The sequence below is a fragment of the Schistocerca americana genome, chromosome X (assembly GCF_021461395.2).
Source record: "Schistocerca americana isolate TAMUIC-IGC-003095 chromosome X, iqSchAmer2.1, whole genome shotgun sequence".
Classification (NCBI taxonomy): domain Eukaryota; kingdom Metazoa; phylum Arthropoda; class Insecta; order Orthoptera; family Acrididae; genus Schistocerca; species Schistocerca americana.
Window position 1 is genome coordinate 900,843,412 of NC_060130.1, and position 22,091 is coordinate 900,865,502.

Sequence of the window (22,091 nt, forward strand, 5' to 3'; positions counted from 1 at the left end):
GACATACAACGATGAAACTTACGGCAGGCACACATTAAATACAGGTGTGTGCAGTGATGCCACCCACATTTTGCTCCAACACAGAATTGGTGTAAAATTACGAATGTTCGGGAATTTTCTGAAAAGACTTCTTATGTACAATACATATGTAGTTGTAGTGGGAGAGGGGATGTAGATGTAGATCTAGTAGTAAGATTAAAATGGAGAAAAAAAGGGAAGACAAAATGCATTTTCCGCACTACAACACAAGATGCAAAATACTATTGCCAATCTGACAACTGTTACATTCCAGTGCTGAAATTAGCAGAGTGAGCAATACGTACTGCAGGCTCCTTTCATGGGTATTGCTTTTCAATATTAAGGCACTGAAACCTAAAAGATAAGCAGATTCCCCAATGAATCTGTTAATTTCAGCCTCAAAATTAAACATCGGGGAAAAAATCTCTCATAATTTTAGTAGTAAATGCAAGAACCAAATGTTCTGATAAATACATGGTAAAGTAGTAATGTCAAAGAAAAGTACCTCAACATCTGCAGTTAGTGTTTCCAGCAATTTCTCTTTCGCATCATCACCAATGTAAATTTTCATCCCTTCTTTGACAAAATCATTATCTTTAAGTGTCGGCAAATCCTTTTCCCTTTCTTTGTCAGAGGCTTCTCGATCCACTGTGGAACCTTTCAAATCAAATTTCCTGGAAAAACAGGCACATATAACAGAAATCTATTTAAATTCACAAATCATCATCTGTGAGTATGTGATAACCATGACAACAACTACATTTACATTTTATGAAAGAATACATTAATTAGAAATATAAGATGACTGTCCACTCCATCCTATCTTTTTCAGTTTTTTTTTTTTTTTTTTTTTTTTTTTTTTTGTATGAAAGAAGCAATTATTGTAGTAGGGAATGTAGGCAAAATCTGTTAAATAAGTCAGTTTTTACAATCATAATACGGGCACACATATTTATTTAAAGCAAAGATTCAAAGATGAGGGTATGAAACATGAAAAGGGTAACTAGAGTGGGAGGGCAGTGGGGGCTTGGGAGATGGAAGAGGGGCGAGGGAAGGCTGTAGATGGTTGGGAAGTGGAGAAGTGGGAGGGAAGGAGGGAGGGAGGAAGGGAGGGAGGGGAGGGGAGGGCTTTACAGGACAGGAAGGTGAAGGAGGGAGGACCGTATAGGGTTGGGAAGAGAAAGAGGGAGGGAGTTATGTACAAGGTAGGGCGGGGGCAGACGGATTGAAGAATAAGTAGGAGAGAGGGGGAGCAGGAGGAAGGGGAAAGTGGGAGGGAGGGGGGAGTACGAGGCTGGGGAAAGTGGGAGGGAGGGGGGAGTACGAGGCTGGGGGAAGTGGGAGGGAGGGGGAGGGGGAGTGCGAGGCTGGGGGAAGTGGGAGGGAGGGGGAGGGGGAGTGCGAGGCTGGGGGAAGTGGGAGGGAGGGGGAGGGGGGAGTGCGAGGCTGGGGGAAGTGGGAGGGAGGGGGGAGTGCGAGGCTGGGGGAAGTGGGAGGGACGGGGGAGTGCGAGGTTGGGGGAAGTGGGAGGGAGGGGGGAGTGCGAGATTGGGGGAAGTGGGAGGGAGGGGGGAGTGTGAGGTTGGGGAAGTGGGAGGGAGGGGGCGAGTACAAGGCTGGGGGAAGTGGAAGGGAGGGGGCGAGTACGAGGCAGGGGGAAGAGGGAGAGAGTGGGCGAGTACGAGACTGGGGGAAGTGGGAGGGAGTGTGCGAGTACGAGGCTGGGGGAAGTGGGAGGGAGTGTGCGAGTACGAGGCTGGGGGAAGTGGGAGGGAGTGGGCGAGTACGAGGCTGGGGGAAGTGGGAGGGATGGGGCGAGTACAAGGCTGGGGGAAGTGGGAGGGTAGGGGAAGTAGGACAGCGGGGAAGTGGAAGGGAAGGGAAAGGAGGATGGGGAGTAAGTGGCACGGAGGGCCAAGTGGGACGGGAGGGCAAGTGGGACGACAAATAAGAGGGAGAGAGAGGGAAGTAGGGGAGAAGGGAAACTGAGAGGGAGGTGGAAGTGGGAGAGAAGAAATGGGAAGTAGGAGGGAGGAGTAAGTAGGAGGGAGGAGGAAGAGGGGAGTGGGAGAGAGGGGAAGCACGACGGAGGGGGGGGGGGTGACAGAGGCAGGGAGAAGTATAATTTTGTTACTTAACTAATATTTACATCCATGGTGTGCACTAAATTTCTCTGGTGGCAGTAAATATTAGTCCTCAAGCTCATATTGGTGAGCAGGCATTTGATTTTCAAATAACTCCTTCCATCTCTGGTAGGGTTTGTTAGTGTGAAAAAAATTGAGTTGCACTGCAGCTCGGAGTTGATGTACACTGGTATGATCCCCTCCAACTGGCTGGGCAAGTAAATTGGAAGAAGGAAGGCAGTTGCGTACCTTTTCCAACAGTCATGTCTAGTAAAGCACTGTGGTGTTCAAAACACCTTCAGATTGATGACAGCTTTGCCTTATTTTAACAGACACTAAGAGATACTCAAGATAAAAATTGTTTGTGTCTAGCTTTATTTAACTGAATCCACCCCCCCCCCCCCCCTCTCTCTCTCTCTCTCTCTCTCTCTCTCTCTCTCTCTCTCTGTCTCTGTCTCTGTCTCTGTCTCTGTCTCTATTTATCAACTAAAATTATTTTCACATGTTGTTTGGTAGTGATATGTTACAAATCCCTAACATATTAAAAGAGTGTACCACACTTAGATTCAGATCCAGGCTCTTGCCTTTCACGGGCAGTACTGTTAACAACTGAGCTATCAAGATATGACACTCAACATGTCTCACAACTTCAACCTGTGTATCAGAAACTTTACAGAGACCCTGCCATATTCTTCACTGGATTGGCAGTCCTGGAAAAAAGTTCATGTTGACAAATGTGTTACCCACACAACTGTCCATGAAAGAAGAGATGGACCCAGATCTGAGTCCCAGTTTAACAATGAGTTACAATCTAAAAGGAAATACAATAACATCATACATTCTACTGCAAAGTTAAAGATTCGTACTACAAACATCTATTATAGCTAGTTAATTACATGTTTCATTGATCAACCTCACAGTGACAATTATGATGTGCAATGTGTCATGTGCATACGAAATGCACACACGAATCACGGATCCTTAAAAAAAATTTTTTTGTCACCTACTCTATTCCCTTAAATGGCACAAAATGCATATATTATATCTATATATCTATTTATTCCTATTCAAAAATTCATCTATGGTATAGAAGGAGTTGTCAAGGAGATAAGATTTCAATTTATTTTTGAAACTATTACTGCTGTCTGTCAGAAATTTTATTTCATCTAGTAATTTATCGAAAAGTTTCACAGCAGCATATTTTACCCCTTTCTGTGCCAAAGATAGGTTAAGTAGAGGATAGCGTAAGTCTGTTTTTCTTTTGGTATTATAATCATGAATGTCACGCTGGTCCATGTTGTTGAGAGCAAATTTCATTACTGAGTAAATGTACTTTGAGGCTGCTGTAAGAATTCCTAACCTTTTAAACATATGCCTACAAGATATGCAACTATGAGCCCCACACATTACTCTAACCACTTTCTTTTGAGCAGTGAACAGTTTTTGTCTATACAAAACATCTCATGGAGCACACATGTATGGGAAAAGGATCTGTATTAATATTAACTGAGTGATTGGAGTAAAGCAAGAGTTATGATTGCCAGGTCCCACAGCTGTTGACAAGGAAGACAATGAAAACCAGGATGACAGAATGTCATGATCTTTCAAATTTATAAGTAGTCACTCCAGAATTTTTTTATGGAGTCATAGTGTGTGATGAAATCTGGATATTTTATTTCAATTTTGAGAGAGAAAACGATCTGATGAATTGCAGGCTTTCTTTCAGGATCTCTGCACTGAAAGAAGCACCAACATGTTGAATAATAGGTGGGGAAAGAGGGGCTGCAGGGGGGGGGGGGGGGATTTTCATATACTTTCTTGAACATGAAACAAATGTTACCAAGATACAATGCTGTTAATTGTTGGTCAAGCTGCAGTGTACCTTTTGACCACATGAAGCACCGATGACCTTAGAAATTGGTCAACTGGTATGGTCAGTTGTATCATAACAACAAGCAGCCCTGGTGTAATAATTTACCCCAAACCTTTGCAAAATTGTATTGGTATCATTGAAACAAAAATAGGTGATTGGTGGAGTGCAATGAATCAAATGGATCACACTTTAAGACACATCGCCAAAGAACTATTGTTTTCACATAAAAAATTACTTCTGTAGTGATTTACAGTTGCCTAGCTATACTGTCCAGTGGGATACATTTTGATTGGCCATGGTATTTTTGATTATTTTCTTCATAGGCAGACTGTTAACTGGCTACAGATCTAAGATTAAATCTAAATGCTCTCCCACATGCTCAATATCCTTTGTCATCATTTATGAATTAAAACTGTTGTATACAGATACATCACGAGTTGTAACACCGTCACAGTGGCTTTGTTACAACAAATGTATACACAATATTTACATTCACTGAAATGAGACCAGATAACTTGGGACACAATTGTGTGAACTTACAGTTTGGACAGTATATGGTAGAAAGCGACACAGAGAAGGAACACTGCATTTCCAAAATTAACCCAAAATCTAACATTTCTCTATCAGTTGTGGACATGTTTTCAATTAGGACCGTTACTATGCCAGTCAGTTAGTGCCCAGTAGTCAAAAATGTATAAATCTATGTTAGTTCTGAGTCTGTAACTGGGCATCAATGAGTGAATATCCTTTGTTCAGTATTTTCAGGTTTGGTGCCACGTAGTTGAAATGGGCACATCTTATGTCCAGTACTTTCTCATTACAGTACATCATGTATTATACAAACATCTATGTTAACCATCACAACTTGTGAACTTTGTAAAACTTCTATTAGTCAGTGTAGCTTACTGAGCTGTGCTCTGTGTTACAATATTGATGTTCATATATACAGAGTGAGATATCTTGGCGGTGATGGTGATGGTGATGGTGGTGGTGTAGGGAGGGAGGGGGGGAGGGGGGGGGGATGGATGCCCCAGGTGCAAAATTGCAAGGACTTGCATATAGTCCATATAATAACTGATCTTCTATTTTCACTGCTTTTTTAACAATTATTAATCGACATGTTCAGTCACCGGAGTGGGGGTCGCTCCATCCTCAAAAAGGCAGGTCATGAGATCTCCGATTTGTTGGAGTGGCCCACTTTTACTTTGAGTGCATGCGCAAAACAAGTACTCTTGTTTGCTTCATGACTCCATTATTACGTTTCAGTTAGGAAATAAAGGTTCTCCCTAGTAGCCTACACCAGGACTGAAAGACATAAAAAAAAGCCTCTGGATATAATGCACATGTAAATAATATTTCTATTTTATAGAATGGTGCATAAGAAAGTTTAGTTAGTAATAAATTCATTTTTTAATTGTTTGCAATAAGAGCGCTGCTGTTCCCAGAGTACAGGTGGACAAGAAGTTCTTTGTTACTAACAGAATCACCAAGGTTTGATGCTCTGTAGAGGCAGTACCACTTTACACAAACAGATGGTGCTGACTGTATGAACTTTATGCTAGTCTGTATTACTCGATTAATCATAGTGATCACATTCCCACATTTGCAGGTGGCAAGTGATGTTGTGGTGGTCCATTCTTCTACGTAGACCATTTTCATAAATTTAACACACCTATACTTAGTAAGTTAATGAAAAATCTGTCATTCAGTACTTTTTTTACATATTCTTATGTTCTCACCTGATGACACTGAAAAATTATTAATGTTATCTCTAAATTTTAGTTACAGAGAGAAAAATATAGTCTTGTAAAAGTTTAATTTGCTTCAATTTAATACATTTGCACAGTGCTTATTTAAATTAATTTTTATCTTTGGACACTGCTCTGTGGTTATCTATTTTTTTCCCCCCCCCTAGGTGTGTCATTAAAATGGGCCCAAAACATGCACACATTCATTCTCAGATTTAAGGCCTCCATGTCACTGGAATGTCTAACACTAAAATTGCTTAAAAGTTGTGTGTTGATCCAAAAACTGTTAGAGTTTGGGTTAATGGAGCTGATGGCATTGTTTGTGACAGTAAGGGAGTTGGACACCAACAAAACTCACAGCAAGCACTAAAAATAACTCAGACCTATGGTAAAGGTTAAAACTGTCATCTGTCCTCTGGCAGCTACCAAAGTCTGCATTTCTCTTATGACTATGAGCAAAGACAGAAGACCATCAGTAGTATAAATGTAAAAGACTGTTCATAGATAATCCTGGGGAAAACATGCTTATGTCCAATGAAAAAGATCCTATGCTGCCAGAAAAAAATGTTGTTGATCATCAGGCACTTTGTAAAAGAATAATGTCTGATGTTTCCTGTGATGCCAACCCTGAAGGAATAAGGAAAAGTATACACATTCTGTTTACAGAAGAGAGTACAGTAGAGCTTTATCCATAGACCAATACACAAAATTCCTGAATCCATACAAACGAACCACAGAAAATTTATCCAGTTCATAGACAAAAGCAAGGCTTGGAGACACCGGTTGCCGACGGCATCTGTGGCTATGGAAAAACTGAACTGTGCGTGGTTGATGCAGAAAGGACCACCAATGCTGATTATTACTAGGGAGCACAAGCAGTCCAGAATGATATTTTCACAAATCTAGACAATTCCGTTCTTATGTATGATGGAGTGACAATTCACACAACCAAACAAACAATGACACTTATGGAAAGAACATTCCCTACTGTTTGCAAAGAGCTGCCTGGAACAGGTCAGACCTAAACCTACAGAACACCTGTGCACGAGACTACAGGATATAGTCTTCAAAGAACCTTGTTCACACAACAGAAACCAGCTTATTTCAAGTGTTCATGAGGAATGGAACTTGGTCACCCCCTGAGGAGACAGCAGAGCTCATGGAGAGTTTTGGCAGATGAACTGAAGAATGATCCCGTAATCAGTGGTGCCATACAAAATACTGGAAAAGTGAACAAATCACTGCACAAATCATTCACTCAAGTGCAGCAAGGTGTTTTTTTGAAGAAAAAAAATATGAAAAGAAAAGAAAGAAAGAAAGAAAGAAAGAGAGAGAGAGAGAGAGAGAGAGAGGAGAAGAGAAGAAACCTGTAAAACTGTGTAATAAAAATATTCTTAAAAAGCTTCAGGGAGAAACTGTCCATACATCCTGCAGTTTTAGTGAGTTTCCCACAAGAAGCAGTAGATATTGAGATTGGTCTTCACCATTACGTACCCGAGAAGGATATCTGAGTAACCCCAAGCAAGTGTTTTCTTCATAATTATTTTAGTTTTTGCAAACAATGGAATGTATTTTTTGTATTTGACCACTTAAATGTCTGTTAAGACACTTTTTTGTATTTAATGTAGCCTATAAAACTTCATAATCTAAATAAATAGGCTGGGGCAGCATGAATATCCCACTCAGTATTTCTCGTAACAGTGGTTTCTGGCTAGCTACAGCACATTCTGTCCCTTTTGTCATTCCCTTTCTAACTGGTACAGATGTACCACCACCTACTGCAGCCCTGGTTCCCTTCTAGCCTTCAGTAGTGCCACTATGACGACTAAAAATTTTCAACACTAGTTACCAACTAGTTGTGTTTATTCATTGGTTGTTTACATGCATTTTTTTCAACAGATAATACTGGCAGATCATTTTTTAAGGATTCATTTTATATGAAGTTAGAAAATGGCAATTGAGTTTTAAGGACAGGGTTGTCGTATTCTCCTGTGAAATATGCTATATATTGCTTTTCTTGCGTGGTTTAAAAAAATAAAGGGAGCAGTTCTTTTGTAGAGCCACGTGGTTTTAAAACATGGAAAAAGCTAACCCCAGGGTATTAGATCTTGAAAAAAGTTGTCACTGTGTTGAAACATTTGAAAACTAGAGAGCACTTAAAATGAGACTACAAAAAATATGTCACTTACAACTGGAAGGCTGTATTAACAAGAATTCTTACTGTATTTGGCCAGATAATCTTTACCCTTGCGTGGACACCCACAAGATCTTTGTGGAAGTAATAACTGGATTTTTCCTCAAAACTTTCAAGCAACTTGAATTTGAGCCAACTGTGAATCATCTTCACAAATTTCAGCAGGCCGACAGCTATGGTGTGTCTCATCTTTCTCCATGGAGTCAAAGCGAATTCATCAAACTACTTTGAGATCAAGGCAGAATAGAGATGTTAAAGAAAATTTCTAAAGCTACATATTTCTCTATCATATTTGATAGTACACCAGATATATCGCATACCAAAAAAATTTTTCCAGTAATTCGTTATGTACACACTTTGACTTAAAACCCAGCTGGTAACTGCCTGCCACGAAGTCTAAGTCTGCACTGATCACAACATGGAACAAATAACATGACAACAGTGATAATTCTCTATATCCACCTATCTGCACAATCTGGCACACAGTAGGCTGTGGCAGTTCCAGAAGGAAGTCTTGTTTTCTGCTTGAGTTATTATACTACATCTACACCCATGGTCTAGCAGTACACAACATGTTGCCTGAATGCGTCTTGCAATTGAACCGGCCTGTTGCCTAAATTTTTATAGTGCCTTTCGTCTGAATACAGAAATCCTAACCGTTATGGTGGTACAGTTTGTTTTTCACTTTCTGACACACCAGTAATAACTCTTCCATACAATAACATTTTTGTGACAAATTTCTTGGCAGATTGTCTGCCTTTGAACGCTGCATGCGTTAGACCTCTCCAGGACCCATTTGCTGGCTCTAGCAGTGGTTGCTGCAGTGGAGCTGCCCTCCTTCACCTTGTGTAGAAAGCATCAGCTACCACTTGAAAAGTATAAAATGGTTTATTGCTGTTGAGTGACACTCCACAAAAAGTCTATGATTTTCGTTTCACACTTGATAGCAACAGAGGCAGATGAACTATTTTTACATGATGAGTACTGTATTATAGTAATATGCAAGACGTGAGTATGGCTCAAAATTAATTTTATAGTTTTTGATCCAATTAGAATACCTCACTATGTTGTTTAATGTTATTACTAATGCTTTATATCTCGTTTCTTTTTCTTTTAGAAGCGATTCATCAATCAATTTTTTTGCATGTGTGGAACCACTGAGCTAACGTCTCATCCATTTTATTACTTATGTGAAGTACAGCGCTCCTGGAGAGAAGAAAATTAAATTTTCTGTCTCTGTGTCTCATCTTACATGAGGATTATATCTGGAGGATTATATCATCAAACTGAAATGAATTTAATGGAACAATTCAGAAGTAAGCACACTATCACAGGGTTGCCAAATATTTGCAACAATGTTACCAAGCCTTAGGTGTGTCTAGGACAGCTATGTAGCAAAATGCTTGTCGTGCTCATCTTATATGGCTCTCAGAGGGAAAGTGTAAGTGCATTTGGTATGTATGCAGTATTCTCTCCTGATGCTTTTGAATGTCATCTATCACGCTATCTGTATTTAAGGAATTCAATAATATTTAATCTAGAATTCCTCATTTTTTGAAGCTTTCCAGCATGGAAAGGTGATATTAATGCCAGTGTTATATAATTTCAATGCAGGGATAGCAAAGCTAATGATACCAGTCTCCGCTTGAGCATCATAAGGCATGTGAAATATTTAGGTATATGATTTTCCATCACTATTACAATTCCCCCAAAATATAAATGGCTAAAACTCTTACTTTGACAGTTTGGAACAAAAACTTATTTCAGTGGAATAAAAAATAATTGGAAATCAATCTTCCCTCACACACCATCAAACAGTAAGATATGAAACACTTTGCGCCTCAAAATCAAATGTGTCTATGTGCAGTCTTGCGCCAAATACATACAGAATTTCATGACTACCACAAAAATGCAGAAGTATGTTGGTGGTGAAGGAAAGCAAGAAGAAACACAGTTAACTAATTGTTTGATACCACACATTAATCAATTCATTTGAGGATTCAAAAGAGGAGAAACTGAAAATTATGTTCATCAATACAGAAACTAAACTGTAAATATTGGAAATGTGCAATTCTGCACCTTCATATTTTTTTCACATTGAGAACTATACACGTAATGCAAATACGTATCCTGTTCATTGCTTTCATAATGTCCCCTTCTTGTTTTGTCCCTCAATGATGAAAAAATCCATATCATGCCACTGATGGTTCCTTCGAATATTTCCAGTGACTTTTTGACTTGTTTGTGTGTTGTTGCTTGTTACTCGTAAAGCAGATCACTATACTTGCTCCCACGAGGGATCTGATCAAGGCTGACAGAAATCTTACAAATTGTATAATTTATTCATTGGCATGGCTCATTCGAACAGCAATGTTATCAAACACAGTCTTCTATTTAGTTGTAACACTATAACCAGCAGCTGAGCCAGCAGTAAACGTTGGTCATGATCACAAATTCGTAGCTATCTGCAGCAGTAGCGGAGCCCATACAACATATTCGATTGTTGCATAATATACTATAACATAACGGTGTGTCGCCATGGTGTTAAATCAACAGAAATTGTTGCGGAGTTCTGCATGTGTCATTGGCCTCTTGTTGTCATCTTTAATTACTGGGCTTTTCCTATTGCCCTAGAAATGAAATGAGATGCTAAGGTAAATGTGCGCATCCTGTGTGGCAAAACAACCTACATTCCGTTCTTCCAAATTCAATGGCATTGTGAACCGGGACCAAATAGCAGTAGGAAAGCCCTTGCAAGTGAATAAATAATAATAATAATAATAATAATAATAATAATAATAATAATAATTATTATTATTATTATTATTATTATTATAATATTTCTTTACTTTCTCAGACGTTAAGTCTGGTTAAAAATGGGACGTGACGCGGACCTTGATCAAGCGTCACTTCCTTTTAACTGTACGGTATATGTTATATTGCATTTGGGAACTTTCGGGTAATTGAACACGTATCAATAATTACGGATTTCTGTAATTGTATATATAAGTTTGGATGTAGCTGTATTGTATTGATGTAATGGTGGATATTGTGTGGTATGACTCCTGTAGTTGATAGTATGATTGGTATGATGTCAACTTTATTCTGATGCCACATGTCCTTGACTTCCTCAGCCAGTTGGATGTATTTTTCAATTTTTTCTCCTGTTTTCTTTTGTATATTTGTTGTATTGGGTATGGATATTTCGATTAGTTGTGTTAATTTCTTCTTTTTATTGGTGAGTATGATGTCAGGTTTGTTATGTGGTGTTGTTTTATCTGTTATAATGGTTCTGTTCCAGTATAATTTGTATTCATCATTCACCAGTACATTTTGTGGTGCATACTTGTATGTGGGAACATGTTGTTTTATTAGTTCATGTTGTATGGCAAGTTGTTGATGTATTATTTTTGCTACATTGTCATGTCTTCTGGGGTATTCTGTATTTGCTAGTATTGTACATCCGCTTGTTATGTGATCTACTGTTTCTATTTGTTGTTTGCAAAGTCTGCATTTATCTGTTGTGGTATTGGGATCTTTAATAATATGCTTGCTGTAATATCTGGTGTTTATTGTTTGATCCTGTATTGCAATCATGAATCCTTCCGTCTCACTGTATATATTGCCTTTTCTTAGCCATGTGTTGGATGTGTCTTGATCGATGTGTGGCTGTGTTAGATGATACGGGTGCTTGCCATGTAGTGTTTTCTTTTTCCAATTTACTTTCTTCGTATCTGCTGATGTTACATGATCTAAAGGGTTGTAAAGGTGGTTATGAAATTGCAGTGGTGTAGCCGATGTATTTATATGAGTGATTGCTTTGTGTATTTTGCTAGTTTCTGCTCGTTCTAGAAAGAATTTTCTTAAATTGTCTACCCGTCCATAATGTAGGTTTTTTATGTCGATGAATCCCCTTCCTCCTTCCTTTCTGCTTAATGTGAATCTTTCTGTTGCTGAATGTATGTGATGTATTCTATATTTGTGGCATTGTGAACATGTAAGTGTATTGAGTGCTTCTAGGTCTGTGTTACTCCATTTCACTACTCCAAATGAGTAGGTCAATATTGGTATAGCATAAGTATTTATAGCTTTTGTCTTGTTTCTTGCTGTCAATTCTGTTTTCAGTATTTTTGTTAGCCTTTGTCTATATTTTTCTTTTAGTTCTTCTTTAATATTTGTATTATCTATTCCTATTTTTTGTCTGTATCCTAGATATTTATAGGCTTCTGTTTTTTCCATCGCTTCTATGGAGTCACTGTGGTTATTCAATATGTAATCTTCTTGTTTAGTGTGTTTTCCCTTGACTATGCAATTTTTCTTACATTTGTCTGTTCCAAAAGCCATATTTATATCATTGCTGAATACTTCTGTTATCTTTAGTAATTGGTTGAGTTGTTGATTGGTTGCTGCCAGTAGTTTTAGATCATCCATATATAGCAAATGTGTGATTTTGTGTAGGTATGTTCCAGTAATATTATATCCATAATTTGTATTATTTAGCATGTTGGATAGTGGGTTCAGAGTAAGACAGAACCAGAAAGGACTTAATGAGTCTCCTTGGTATATTCCACGCTTAATCTGTATTGGCTGTGATGTGATGTTATCTGAATTTGTTTGAATATTAAGTGTAGTTTTCCAGTTTTTCATTACTATGTTTAGAAACTGTATCAATTTAGGATCTACTTTGTATATTTCCAATATCTGTAGTAACCATGAGTGGGGTACACTATCAAAGGCTTTTTGGTAATCAATGTATGCGTAGTGTAGCGACCTTTGTTTAGTTTTAGCTTGATATGTCACCTCTGCATCTATTATCAGTTGCTCTTTACATCCTCGTGCTCCTTTGCAGCAGCCTTTTTGTTCTTCATTTATAATTTTGTTCTGTGTTGTATGTGTCATTAATTTCTGTTTAATGACTGAAGTTAATATTTTGTAGATTGTTGGTAGGCATGTTATGGGGCGATATTTAGCTGGGTTTGCTGTGTCTGCTTGATCTTTAGGTTTCAGATAGGTTATTCCATGTGCAAGTGTATCAGGGAATGTGTATGGGTCTGCAATGTAACTGTTAAATAATTTACTTAGATGTGAATGTGTTGAGGTGAACTTCTTTAGCCAGTAATTTGCTATTTTATCATTTCCAGGGGATTTCCAATTGTGTGTAGAATTAATTGCTCGGGTGACTTCATGTTGCAAAATTATCACTTCAGGCATTTGTGGTATCATCTTGTATGTGTCTGTTTCTGCTTGAATCCACCGTGCATGCCTGTTATGTTGTACCGGGTTTGACCATATGTTGCTCCAGAAGTGTTCCATGTCTGTTATGTTTGGTGGACTGTCTGTTTTAATGTGTGTGTTATCTATTGTTTGGTAAAATCTCTTTTGGTTTGTGTTGAATGTTTGGTTTTGTTTCCTTCTATTTTCACTTTTTTTGTATCTTCTAAGTCGTTTGGCCAATGCTTGTAATTTCTGCTTCTTTTCATCTAATTGCTCTATTGCTTCTTGTTGTGAGATTTTACCTAACCTTTTTCGTTTCTTGTCTGATATTTCATTTCTTATAAATTGTGTTAGCTGTCCGATGTCTTTTCTCAGTTTTTCTATTCTGATCTGTAGCCTGTGTTGCCATGCTGGTTTTGTGGGTTTCTTCTGTGTATTGGTTTGTTCTGATCTCTGCCTAGTGTGTATATTTAGTGTAGTGAGTGCTCCTATATAAACCAGTAGTTGTAACTCTTCCATAGTTGTATTTTCATTTATTTTGTTGTGTATGATTGTGTTGATAGTTTTTATTGTTGTTTCGACTTGTGGGTTATTTGGCGGTCTATGCAAGAATGGTCTGATGTCTGTATTTGTGTCTTTGTATTCTATATATGTCAGCAGAAATTTCTCTTCTATATCTAACACGTGTGTCTCTTCGTGTTCTATTTGTGCTTGTTCTGGTGGCTGTCTTAAGATTTCGTTTTCCTCTGATTGTTTAATTGATGCGTGTTGGTCTTTGTTTGTTTGCTCTGGGATGTTCGAGTCCATTACTGTATTTTCTTCTTCTTCTGATTGCACATTATTTTGTTCCAGTATTTCTTGTACTTGTTGTTTGATGTTTTCTAATTCTGACTGGGGTATCCTGTTATTTTTTATTATTACACGGATCTGATCAGCTAGTTGTTGTTCTGTTAAAAATTTTAATTCCGGGTATCTGGTAATAAATGTTGTGTATACTTGTGATCTGTATCCAGTTGTGTTGGTTCCTAGGTTCGTTGCTTGGTAATAACAGAACATGAGGTGTCGATTAACTTCATCTGACCATCTCATCCTCTGTCTTTGTTTTCCTTCTAGGGTGGTTGCAGGAAGCATATCCTGCAAAACACCTCTATTTGGATTTAAATCATTTTCCAGTTGGCTAGCAGTGTTGTTACCATTGTGGGCGGGCATAGGGTTCAAGCGTCGTCCCCGACCATGACGGCGCTTGTCCGAGGCTTCTTTAGTTCTGTCCTGAACCAAGTAATCACACTAAAAGGGGGGTTAGCCCTATTAGTGGTTTGTTCTTTTCGTCGCCTTTTACGACTGGCAGAACATACCGGAGGCCTATTCTTTTCCCGGGCCTCCACAAATTCGTAGCTATCTGCAGCAGTAGCGGAGCCCATACAACATATTCGATTGTTGCATAATATACTATAACATAACGGTGTGTCGCCATGGTGTTAAATCAACAGAAATTGTTGCGGAGTTCTGCATGTGTCATTATTATTATTATTATTATTATTATTATTGTTGTTGTTGTTGTTGTTGTTGTTGTAATAGTAATACTAACAAACTAATAATGAATGAAATTTACTGCATCACAGAAGAAGGTTGTTGATTAAAAATAAAAATAAATAAAAATAGGTTGATCATTCTGTTGAAGCAATGCAAAGTTTTCTCAGCATTTTGTTACTGAATACTGTTCTGGCTATTTGCTGAGTGAAAAGGAAAAACTGAGATGATGCACATTGGTAGTCCAATGAGATCTGAATTAGCAGCTAACCCTTGTCTCAGATCATGGTAAGAGCATGGCACCCTGGAGCAAACATGACATCGCTTCATTTAACTCTCTTCCAATGCTCTGGCGGTAGGTAACACAGCCAGTTCACAACATGAAACACAAACCAACTGAAATATAAGTGTGAAATTACCCTCCTAGGGCCAAAAAATCAAATTTACAACCTTGATGTCATACAAACGTGATGACTGTTCAGATTACATTTTTAGTATGAAAAGAGAATATTATGAGAATTTAGCAGGATCACTCAGCACCAATCCCGAAAGTGAGTGAACAATTATGAGGTGCCAAACATCGTCAGCAATATTGACAAGTATCAAATGCACTAGCAATACGAAGAACTTCACGGACAACCCACAATGTCCTCACTGCTATATACAGCCTGCTCCAGCCAGCCCTCAGTACAGCAATGGTACCAGATACAGATCTAAGAAAAGGCTTCACACTGACAGCAAATTACACCCTTGAAAAATACAAATGAGTTGCACAGCTTGTTTTAACAAAACTTAAACTTGTGTAAAATGACCTTGCCCAAACTGTCAAGAAACTGTAATATACTACGCACTGCTAGCCTCAAACAGACTATCAACATCGATACTCTGTAAATCTCTTAAGTGCCTGGCAGAGGGTTCGCCAAACCACCTTCACAATTCTTTATTATTACAATCTCGAATAGCACGCGGAAAGGATGAACACCTATATCTTTCCATACGAGCTCTAATTTCCGTTCTTTTATTTTATTTTTATTTTATGATGGTGATCGTTTCTCCCTATGTAGGTCAGCATCAACAAAATATTTTCACATTAGGATGAGAAAGCTGGTGATTGGAATTTCATGAGAAGATTCCTCCACAGCAAAAAATGCCTTCGTTTTAATGATGTCCATCCCAAATCCTGTATCATTTCAGTGACACTCTCTCCCCTATTTCGCAATAATACAAAATGTGCTACCCTTCGTTGAACTTTTTCAATTTACTCTGTCAATCCTATCTGGTAAGGATCCCACACTGTGTCTGGTCTTGTGTCACACACAACTGTAATATGAAGAATACCACCAAACTGTTGAGATATTATGAATAATAGACTTAATGCATTGATGTCACAGAGAAATAAACCTAGTTGTGAATTTACAGGAAGAAACTGAATATCTGACTACTGAAGCAGAAACAAAATAGAAAAAATAGGCAGCAAATTTGCAGTTGTGCACTTTCATGCATTTTTCACCTCAATATCTACCACAGGTAATGCATACTAACAAGCTCATTTATTGCTTCCGTGATTTACTCCATCTTGTTCAATACTGAATTGATGAACAAAATACAGATTCTTGTCATTGACAGTTGCTTTGAATCTGTTCAGAGACTTTCTCTTGCTTTGTTGATGATGTAAGTTGGTTTTCACGAAGCAGATAACTATGACTACTCCTGAAAGATTCCCAGGAGACAACTAGCATGGAGGGTTAAGATTCGTCAGTTACTTCAAACATTTAAAAGCTCTATTATATTGTAGTGAAAGGATGTGATAAGATACAGCTTTTGCAACAAAATTGTAACTTACTTCAAAAGCAACTACAGTTTTCCAGTGAGTACTTTACAACCTTGTGGACAAGGCATTGCTGCAGTAAACATTCTTTCACTGCCACAAGCATAGCAGAGGTAAATACCTCACAACATGAAACGTGAGAATAGTGGTAACTCATGCACGAAACAACCTTTTTTGGAATCAAGAAATACTACTTTATTAACCCAATCTGGTTTCTTAAGTGGAAATTATTCAGAATATCTCATTGACATGACAAGAAAAAGTCAAGTGAATTTAGCAGGATCAATCGGCCCCACACCCACAAATCTGTTATGACAACAGAGTTGCCAAAACAATGCCTATGACGTTACAAAAGTCTTGACTACGTTACTGGCGAGAAGTATGCATTTCTGTAGTGGGAATCATGCATGATCGGATCTGGACATCTGATGTAGCACACTGTCTCTTGCTAGATTGGGTGAACAGGATAGTTAGTATGCATTAGATGTATAGAGCTCAAAGTGAAAAACATATAAAGGCGCAGAATTGCACATTGTCAAAATTTACAACGTAGTTTCTTTGTTAATGAACATAATTCTTAGTTTCTTCTCTTGTGAATCCTTAAATGCATTGATTACTGTGTGGCATCAAAAAAATTAGTTCACTGTGTTTCTTCTTGCTTCCATTCCCACAAAAATACCTCTACATTCTCATGATAGTCATGAAATTATATTTGTATGTGGCACACAAGAATATACAGACACAGTCAATACTGAGGTGCAAAAGTGTTTGATATCTTATCGTTTCATGACATGGGGGAGGTGGGGGGGGGGGGAGAGACGGTTGATTTTCAATTACTTTTTATTCTACTGAAATAAGTTTTTGTTCCAAACTGTCAAAGTAACTGTTTTATTCATTTCTATTTTGGGGAAATTTTATCGTAATGGACAATTATATACTTAAATATTTCACATACTGTATGCTGCCTAAGCGGAACTAATATCACTAGCTTTGCTATCCCTGTGCCGAAATTATATAACACTGGCATTAACAGCCCCCTTCCATACCAGAAAACTTCAAAAAATGAGGAATTCTAGATTAAATCTAATTCAATGCCTTAAATATAGATAGCCTGAAAGGTGACGTTAAAAAGCATCGGGAGATAATGCTGCATAAATACCAAACACATTCGCGTCTTCCCTCCGTGGGTCCATATAAAATGAGCACAGCAAGCATTTTGCCGCATAGTTGCCTCTACCACAGCTAAGAATTGGCAACATCACAGCAAATATTTGGCAACCCTGAGATAGTGCATTTACTTCTGCATGTGGTCCTGAATTATCCTCTAAAATCACTTGGCATTCCCTTTCCACTTTGATCACTTACACTACATAATCGTCATGTGAAACGAGACACAGAGACAGAAAATACAATTTTTGGACTCCAGAAATGCTGCACTTCAAATAAGTAACAACTATTCTTACCTTTAACGTAGCACTATGAGGCTCAGCAACCAATACTGGACAAGAGAGTTCATCTCCTATCACCGTCTCATTAATTCAGTGGTTCCGCACACGTCTAGTGATGTAAGTGCAGTGCGAGTTGTCAGTTCTAATCGCGGTGCAGACCAGTGCATTCCAGGCTGTTATTTCCATTTTATTTAATGTAGCTGCAAATTGTTAAAAGAAATTCTTTAACAAACTCTGAAGAAAACCTTTACACATTAAGCCATCTCACAAGGTACAGTCAGTAAGCTGTGTTAATGGTCATAGATGTCTGCTTTGTGAATAAAACTTTTTCACTATACAAACATCTCTGAAGAACTTCAACTCAACTGTCAATGACACAAATTAGAGTTCAGAATGTCAGGGGAAGAGTTATGAAGTGAATATAGTTCCTCTGTGCTAAATCCATGTAACAGTAATGAGGCACCCCTGCAGATGTTTGCTAACACTGGCATTGGTGACTCCCTTCCACTTGGTAGCTTAAAAAATGAGCAATTTTGTTGCTTTAAACCTAATTCAATACCTTAAATATCACTTTTGAACAGTGTTAAGTTCTCCATGAATCCATACATGGGCCTCAAAATGTGAATGTGCCTACATTGCTATAGAGCCTGCACTGCAATGTATTCACATTGTTTATCGCATACATTCACTAAAAGAAATCAAAATACCAAGTTAAACCCATTAGACCACAGTTACTCACTGTGGCTTCACAAAAACATACAAATTCCTGACAAAAAGTTGTATGAAGAATCACTTCTAAAAGGAAAAGAAATGAGATGTAAAGCACTAATAATAACTTTAAACAACACAGTGAGGTATTCTGACTGGCTCGCAGAGTGTAACATTAATTTTGGACCATAATCATGTCTTGCATATTAGTATAATACAATACTCACCATATAAAAATGGGTCTTCTGGCTACACTGTTACTGAGCGTGAAACACAAATCACACACATTTTTAGTTGAGCATCACTCAACAATAGTAAAACATCTTACACTCTCCAAAGTGATAAGCAACTGACACCTTCTACACAGAGCGAAGGAGCGCAACTCTGACACAGCAGCTGCTGCTGGGTGCCAGCAAGTTCGTGCTGGATAGGTCTTATGCATGCAGCATACAAAGCCAGAGAGTCTGCCAAGAAATTTGTCACAAAAATGTTATCAAACTGAACTGTTACTACTGGTATGCCAAAGAGAAAAACATTGTAGCTGTGCTACCATTACACTCACAGTCTCAGCATTCATACAAAAGGCACTATAAAAATTTAGGCATAGAGTGGTTTTGACAGCAAGAGGCTGCATTCAGGTGACACATTGGTTGCTGCTATACCATGGGCACAGATATAGCACAATAACTTGAACAGAAGAAAAGACTTCCTGCAGGAACTGCCACAACCTACTGTGTTGCCAGATTGTGCAGATACCTGGACTTAAAGATTATCAGCGTGGCCATGTTATTTGCCCCATGTCACGATCTGCGTGGACTTAAAGACTACAAAGGTCAGCCATCAGCCAGGCTTTATGTGAAGTCAAAGAGCATATAGAGTGAAGGTTCAGAAGTCACAGTAGAGTAATTCTTTATTTACTTCATTCTATTATTTGGAAAATCAGCTAATGAAATTGCAGAACAAATTTCTCACACGTTGCAAGGAGATGGTCAAAAACTAAAGTACTGCTATGGACATGGAGATGAGAAATGCTGCAACCACAGCTTGAAACACTGATGGCATTCAGAGATGTATTTTGGATATAAACCCCAAAGGACTGTTTGTGCCATGTAACAATCACTCACATTCAATCTTGATGGAGTACGTGCAGCTACTGTTAGAAAAAAAAATGGAGAGTTATTTGGCACTGTGCAGAATATGTTCACAATTTTCTCAGGCTCGACACATATGTGGAATGTTCTTAAACAAAATGTTCCAATTAATATGAAGTGATCCTCTAAACATGATGGAGTTCAAAGCAAGAATCTGTATATGTGCTCAATGAGCAAGGGGTGGATCAGACAAAGCCCAGAAACCAAAGGATACGCAGGCAATTTGTTGGTTTGCATCGGGACCTATCCTTCCTTTGTATTCCTTTATTTTTTGAGCCCAGTGCTTACTGAAGTGACTGATGTTCAGATATACCTATAACAAAGAGGACTTTTACTTCATCAATGTGTTCAAAAACTGAAAGCACTGAATCCATTTTGTGAGGAAAAAATGTGATTCTCTAGTCAAAATGCAGCTAAAGAGGCATGACATACACAATATATTTGGTATTTCAACAGGAAGAAGAATCTGAAGGCGAAAAAAAGTGTCTGGTGAGAAAAGGATCAACACTGTTTGAAATTTCATTCAGGAAACTCAACAGGAGCAGCTTGAGGCAGTATAAAAGCTAACATCATAATCAAAAAACATCAAACTTAAAAAACATATATTACAAATGAATACACCTCATGAGCTATTTGCTTTCCTTCAAATTCAAATGCTTTTTAATGCAGAAAAACATGAATTCAGCGTTCAAAACTTTCAGCATTTCTGTGAAAAATATTCTGAACTGAGTGCTCCAGCTATGATTGTTCAAGTAAACCACCAAGTAGACACATACAAAGAAGTTCACACGGAAGACAACATTTTTTGTATGGATAACTCCAGAATCATCAAGCTGGATAGTTGAGTGGAAGATGCAAGAGAGTTTATTTAACATTACTGTGACAATAAGAATTTTTTGAACAATCACTGTGTCAAGTGCTACTCCGAAAGAAGTTTTTCCAAATTAAAGCTAATTAAGCCCCATCGGAGATTGATTATGAGCCAAGGTAGGTTAAGTAACGTAGCAACTTTATCAATTGAAAGAAAAATATATGTAAATTTTAAGCATGTGATTAAACGATTTGCAAGAATAAAATCCAAAGATTTTAAATAAATGCAATTTCCATACTGAAATGTCTAATATGTATTGTTTTCTGTTCACTATTTCGTTATACTTGTACTGTTACCTGCAAACTGTTACAGTTTCGAACTAAACATTAATTACTTTAGAGAAGTAATATCACTTTACAATTATAATTGCACATGAAAGAAATAAATAGTTTTAAAACTTGAATTTGTAACAGCTCATGAGGGAGCGCAATATTTAAACTGTTCCAGGTGCTCAAAGCACACGGTACACCACTGTATGTACAAGAAAGCTGAATTTAATGTTAATAAAAATGAAGAGAATGAAAAGCAACTTCACATCCAGAAATTGTAGGATGGTTATTGAAGAAATTTCACGAAGGTCAGTAACACTTCAACGCCTTCATTCACAGTTTTGTTTTGTGAATTATTTATCTGTCACCTCCTTTATCACCGTATTTCATATCATTCTCATGAATCTTACTGTATTAAACGACACAGTAGTATGGTCACTCAACTCTCATTTGATTTGAGTGGACTTCAAATCTGTGGAAGACCAATGCAATTTAGGTTTCACACTGTCTTCTTATATCATTTAAGGTAAATTTTTGGGTAGATCGGTTGAAAGGGCCTTTACCAACTTACTGCCTTTTCAATCACCAATTTTAAGCTTGTAATCTATCTCTAATGAAATTGTCATCAACTGGACATTAACCTTTAAATCTCAATCTACATCCCTTACTTCTTGTCACACATCATTTTCATCATTTTTTATTGATCTGATCACCTGCCCTTGCCCCCCCCCACCCCCCCCCCCACCCCCCCACCCCACCCCAAACTCTCTCTGGCACTTTGAATCACAACCTTCCATTTAAGAAAGACTATATTCTACACACTGACCACATCAAGACTGAGGTAACTGTAACAGTAGACAAAATTTTTGCCAGAAAATTATGCACATAACCAAATAAATCTCAAATGTGTCACTAAGAAAGTAAATATCAGCTGTGGAAGAATAGACTGTAAATTCACCTTCTAGTACTTCTGAAAAACAGCAAACCAATGGAGAACCTAAAATTAAAAAAAAAAAATATTCTTAAAACTTCTAATAGTTTACTACACTATATTTGTGTCAGGGTTTTACATCCTGCACACCCTCCAGTCACAATTACCATAGAGCTGTAGAAGAG

At 38.0% G+C, this 22,091-nt stretch overlaps 1 protein-coding gene across 3 annotated transcripts in view; it reads right to left on the reverse strand.

Annotated features, from left to right (window-relative positions):
* Positions 1-22,091, reverse strand: part of LOC124555190 (phosphatidylinositol 5-phosphate 4-kinase type-2 alpha) — a 107,416-nt gene that overhangs the window by 29,681 nt on the left and 55,644 nt on the right. For all 3 annotated transcript variants that reach the window (XM_047129033.1, XM_047129032.1, XM_047129034.1), the window contains one exon: positions 524-692. In XM_047129033.1, coding sequence (XP_046984989.1) covers positions 524-692 — 169 coding nt within the window. The remainder of the gene's footprint in view (positions 1-523; positions 693-22,091) is intronic.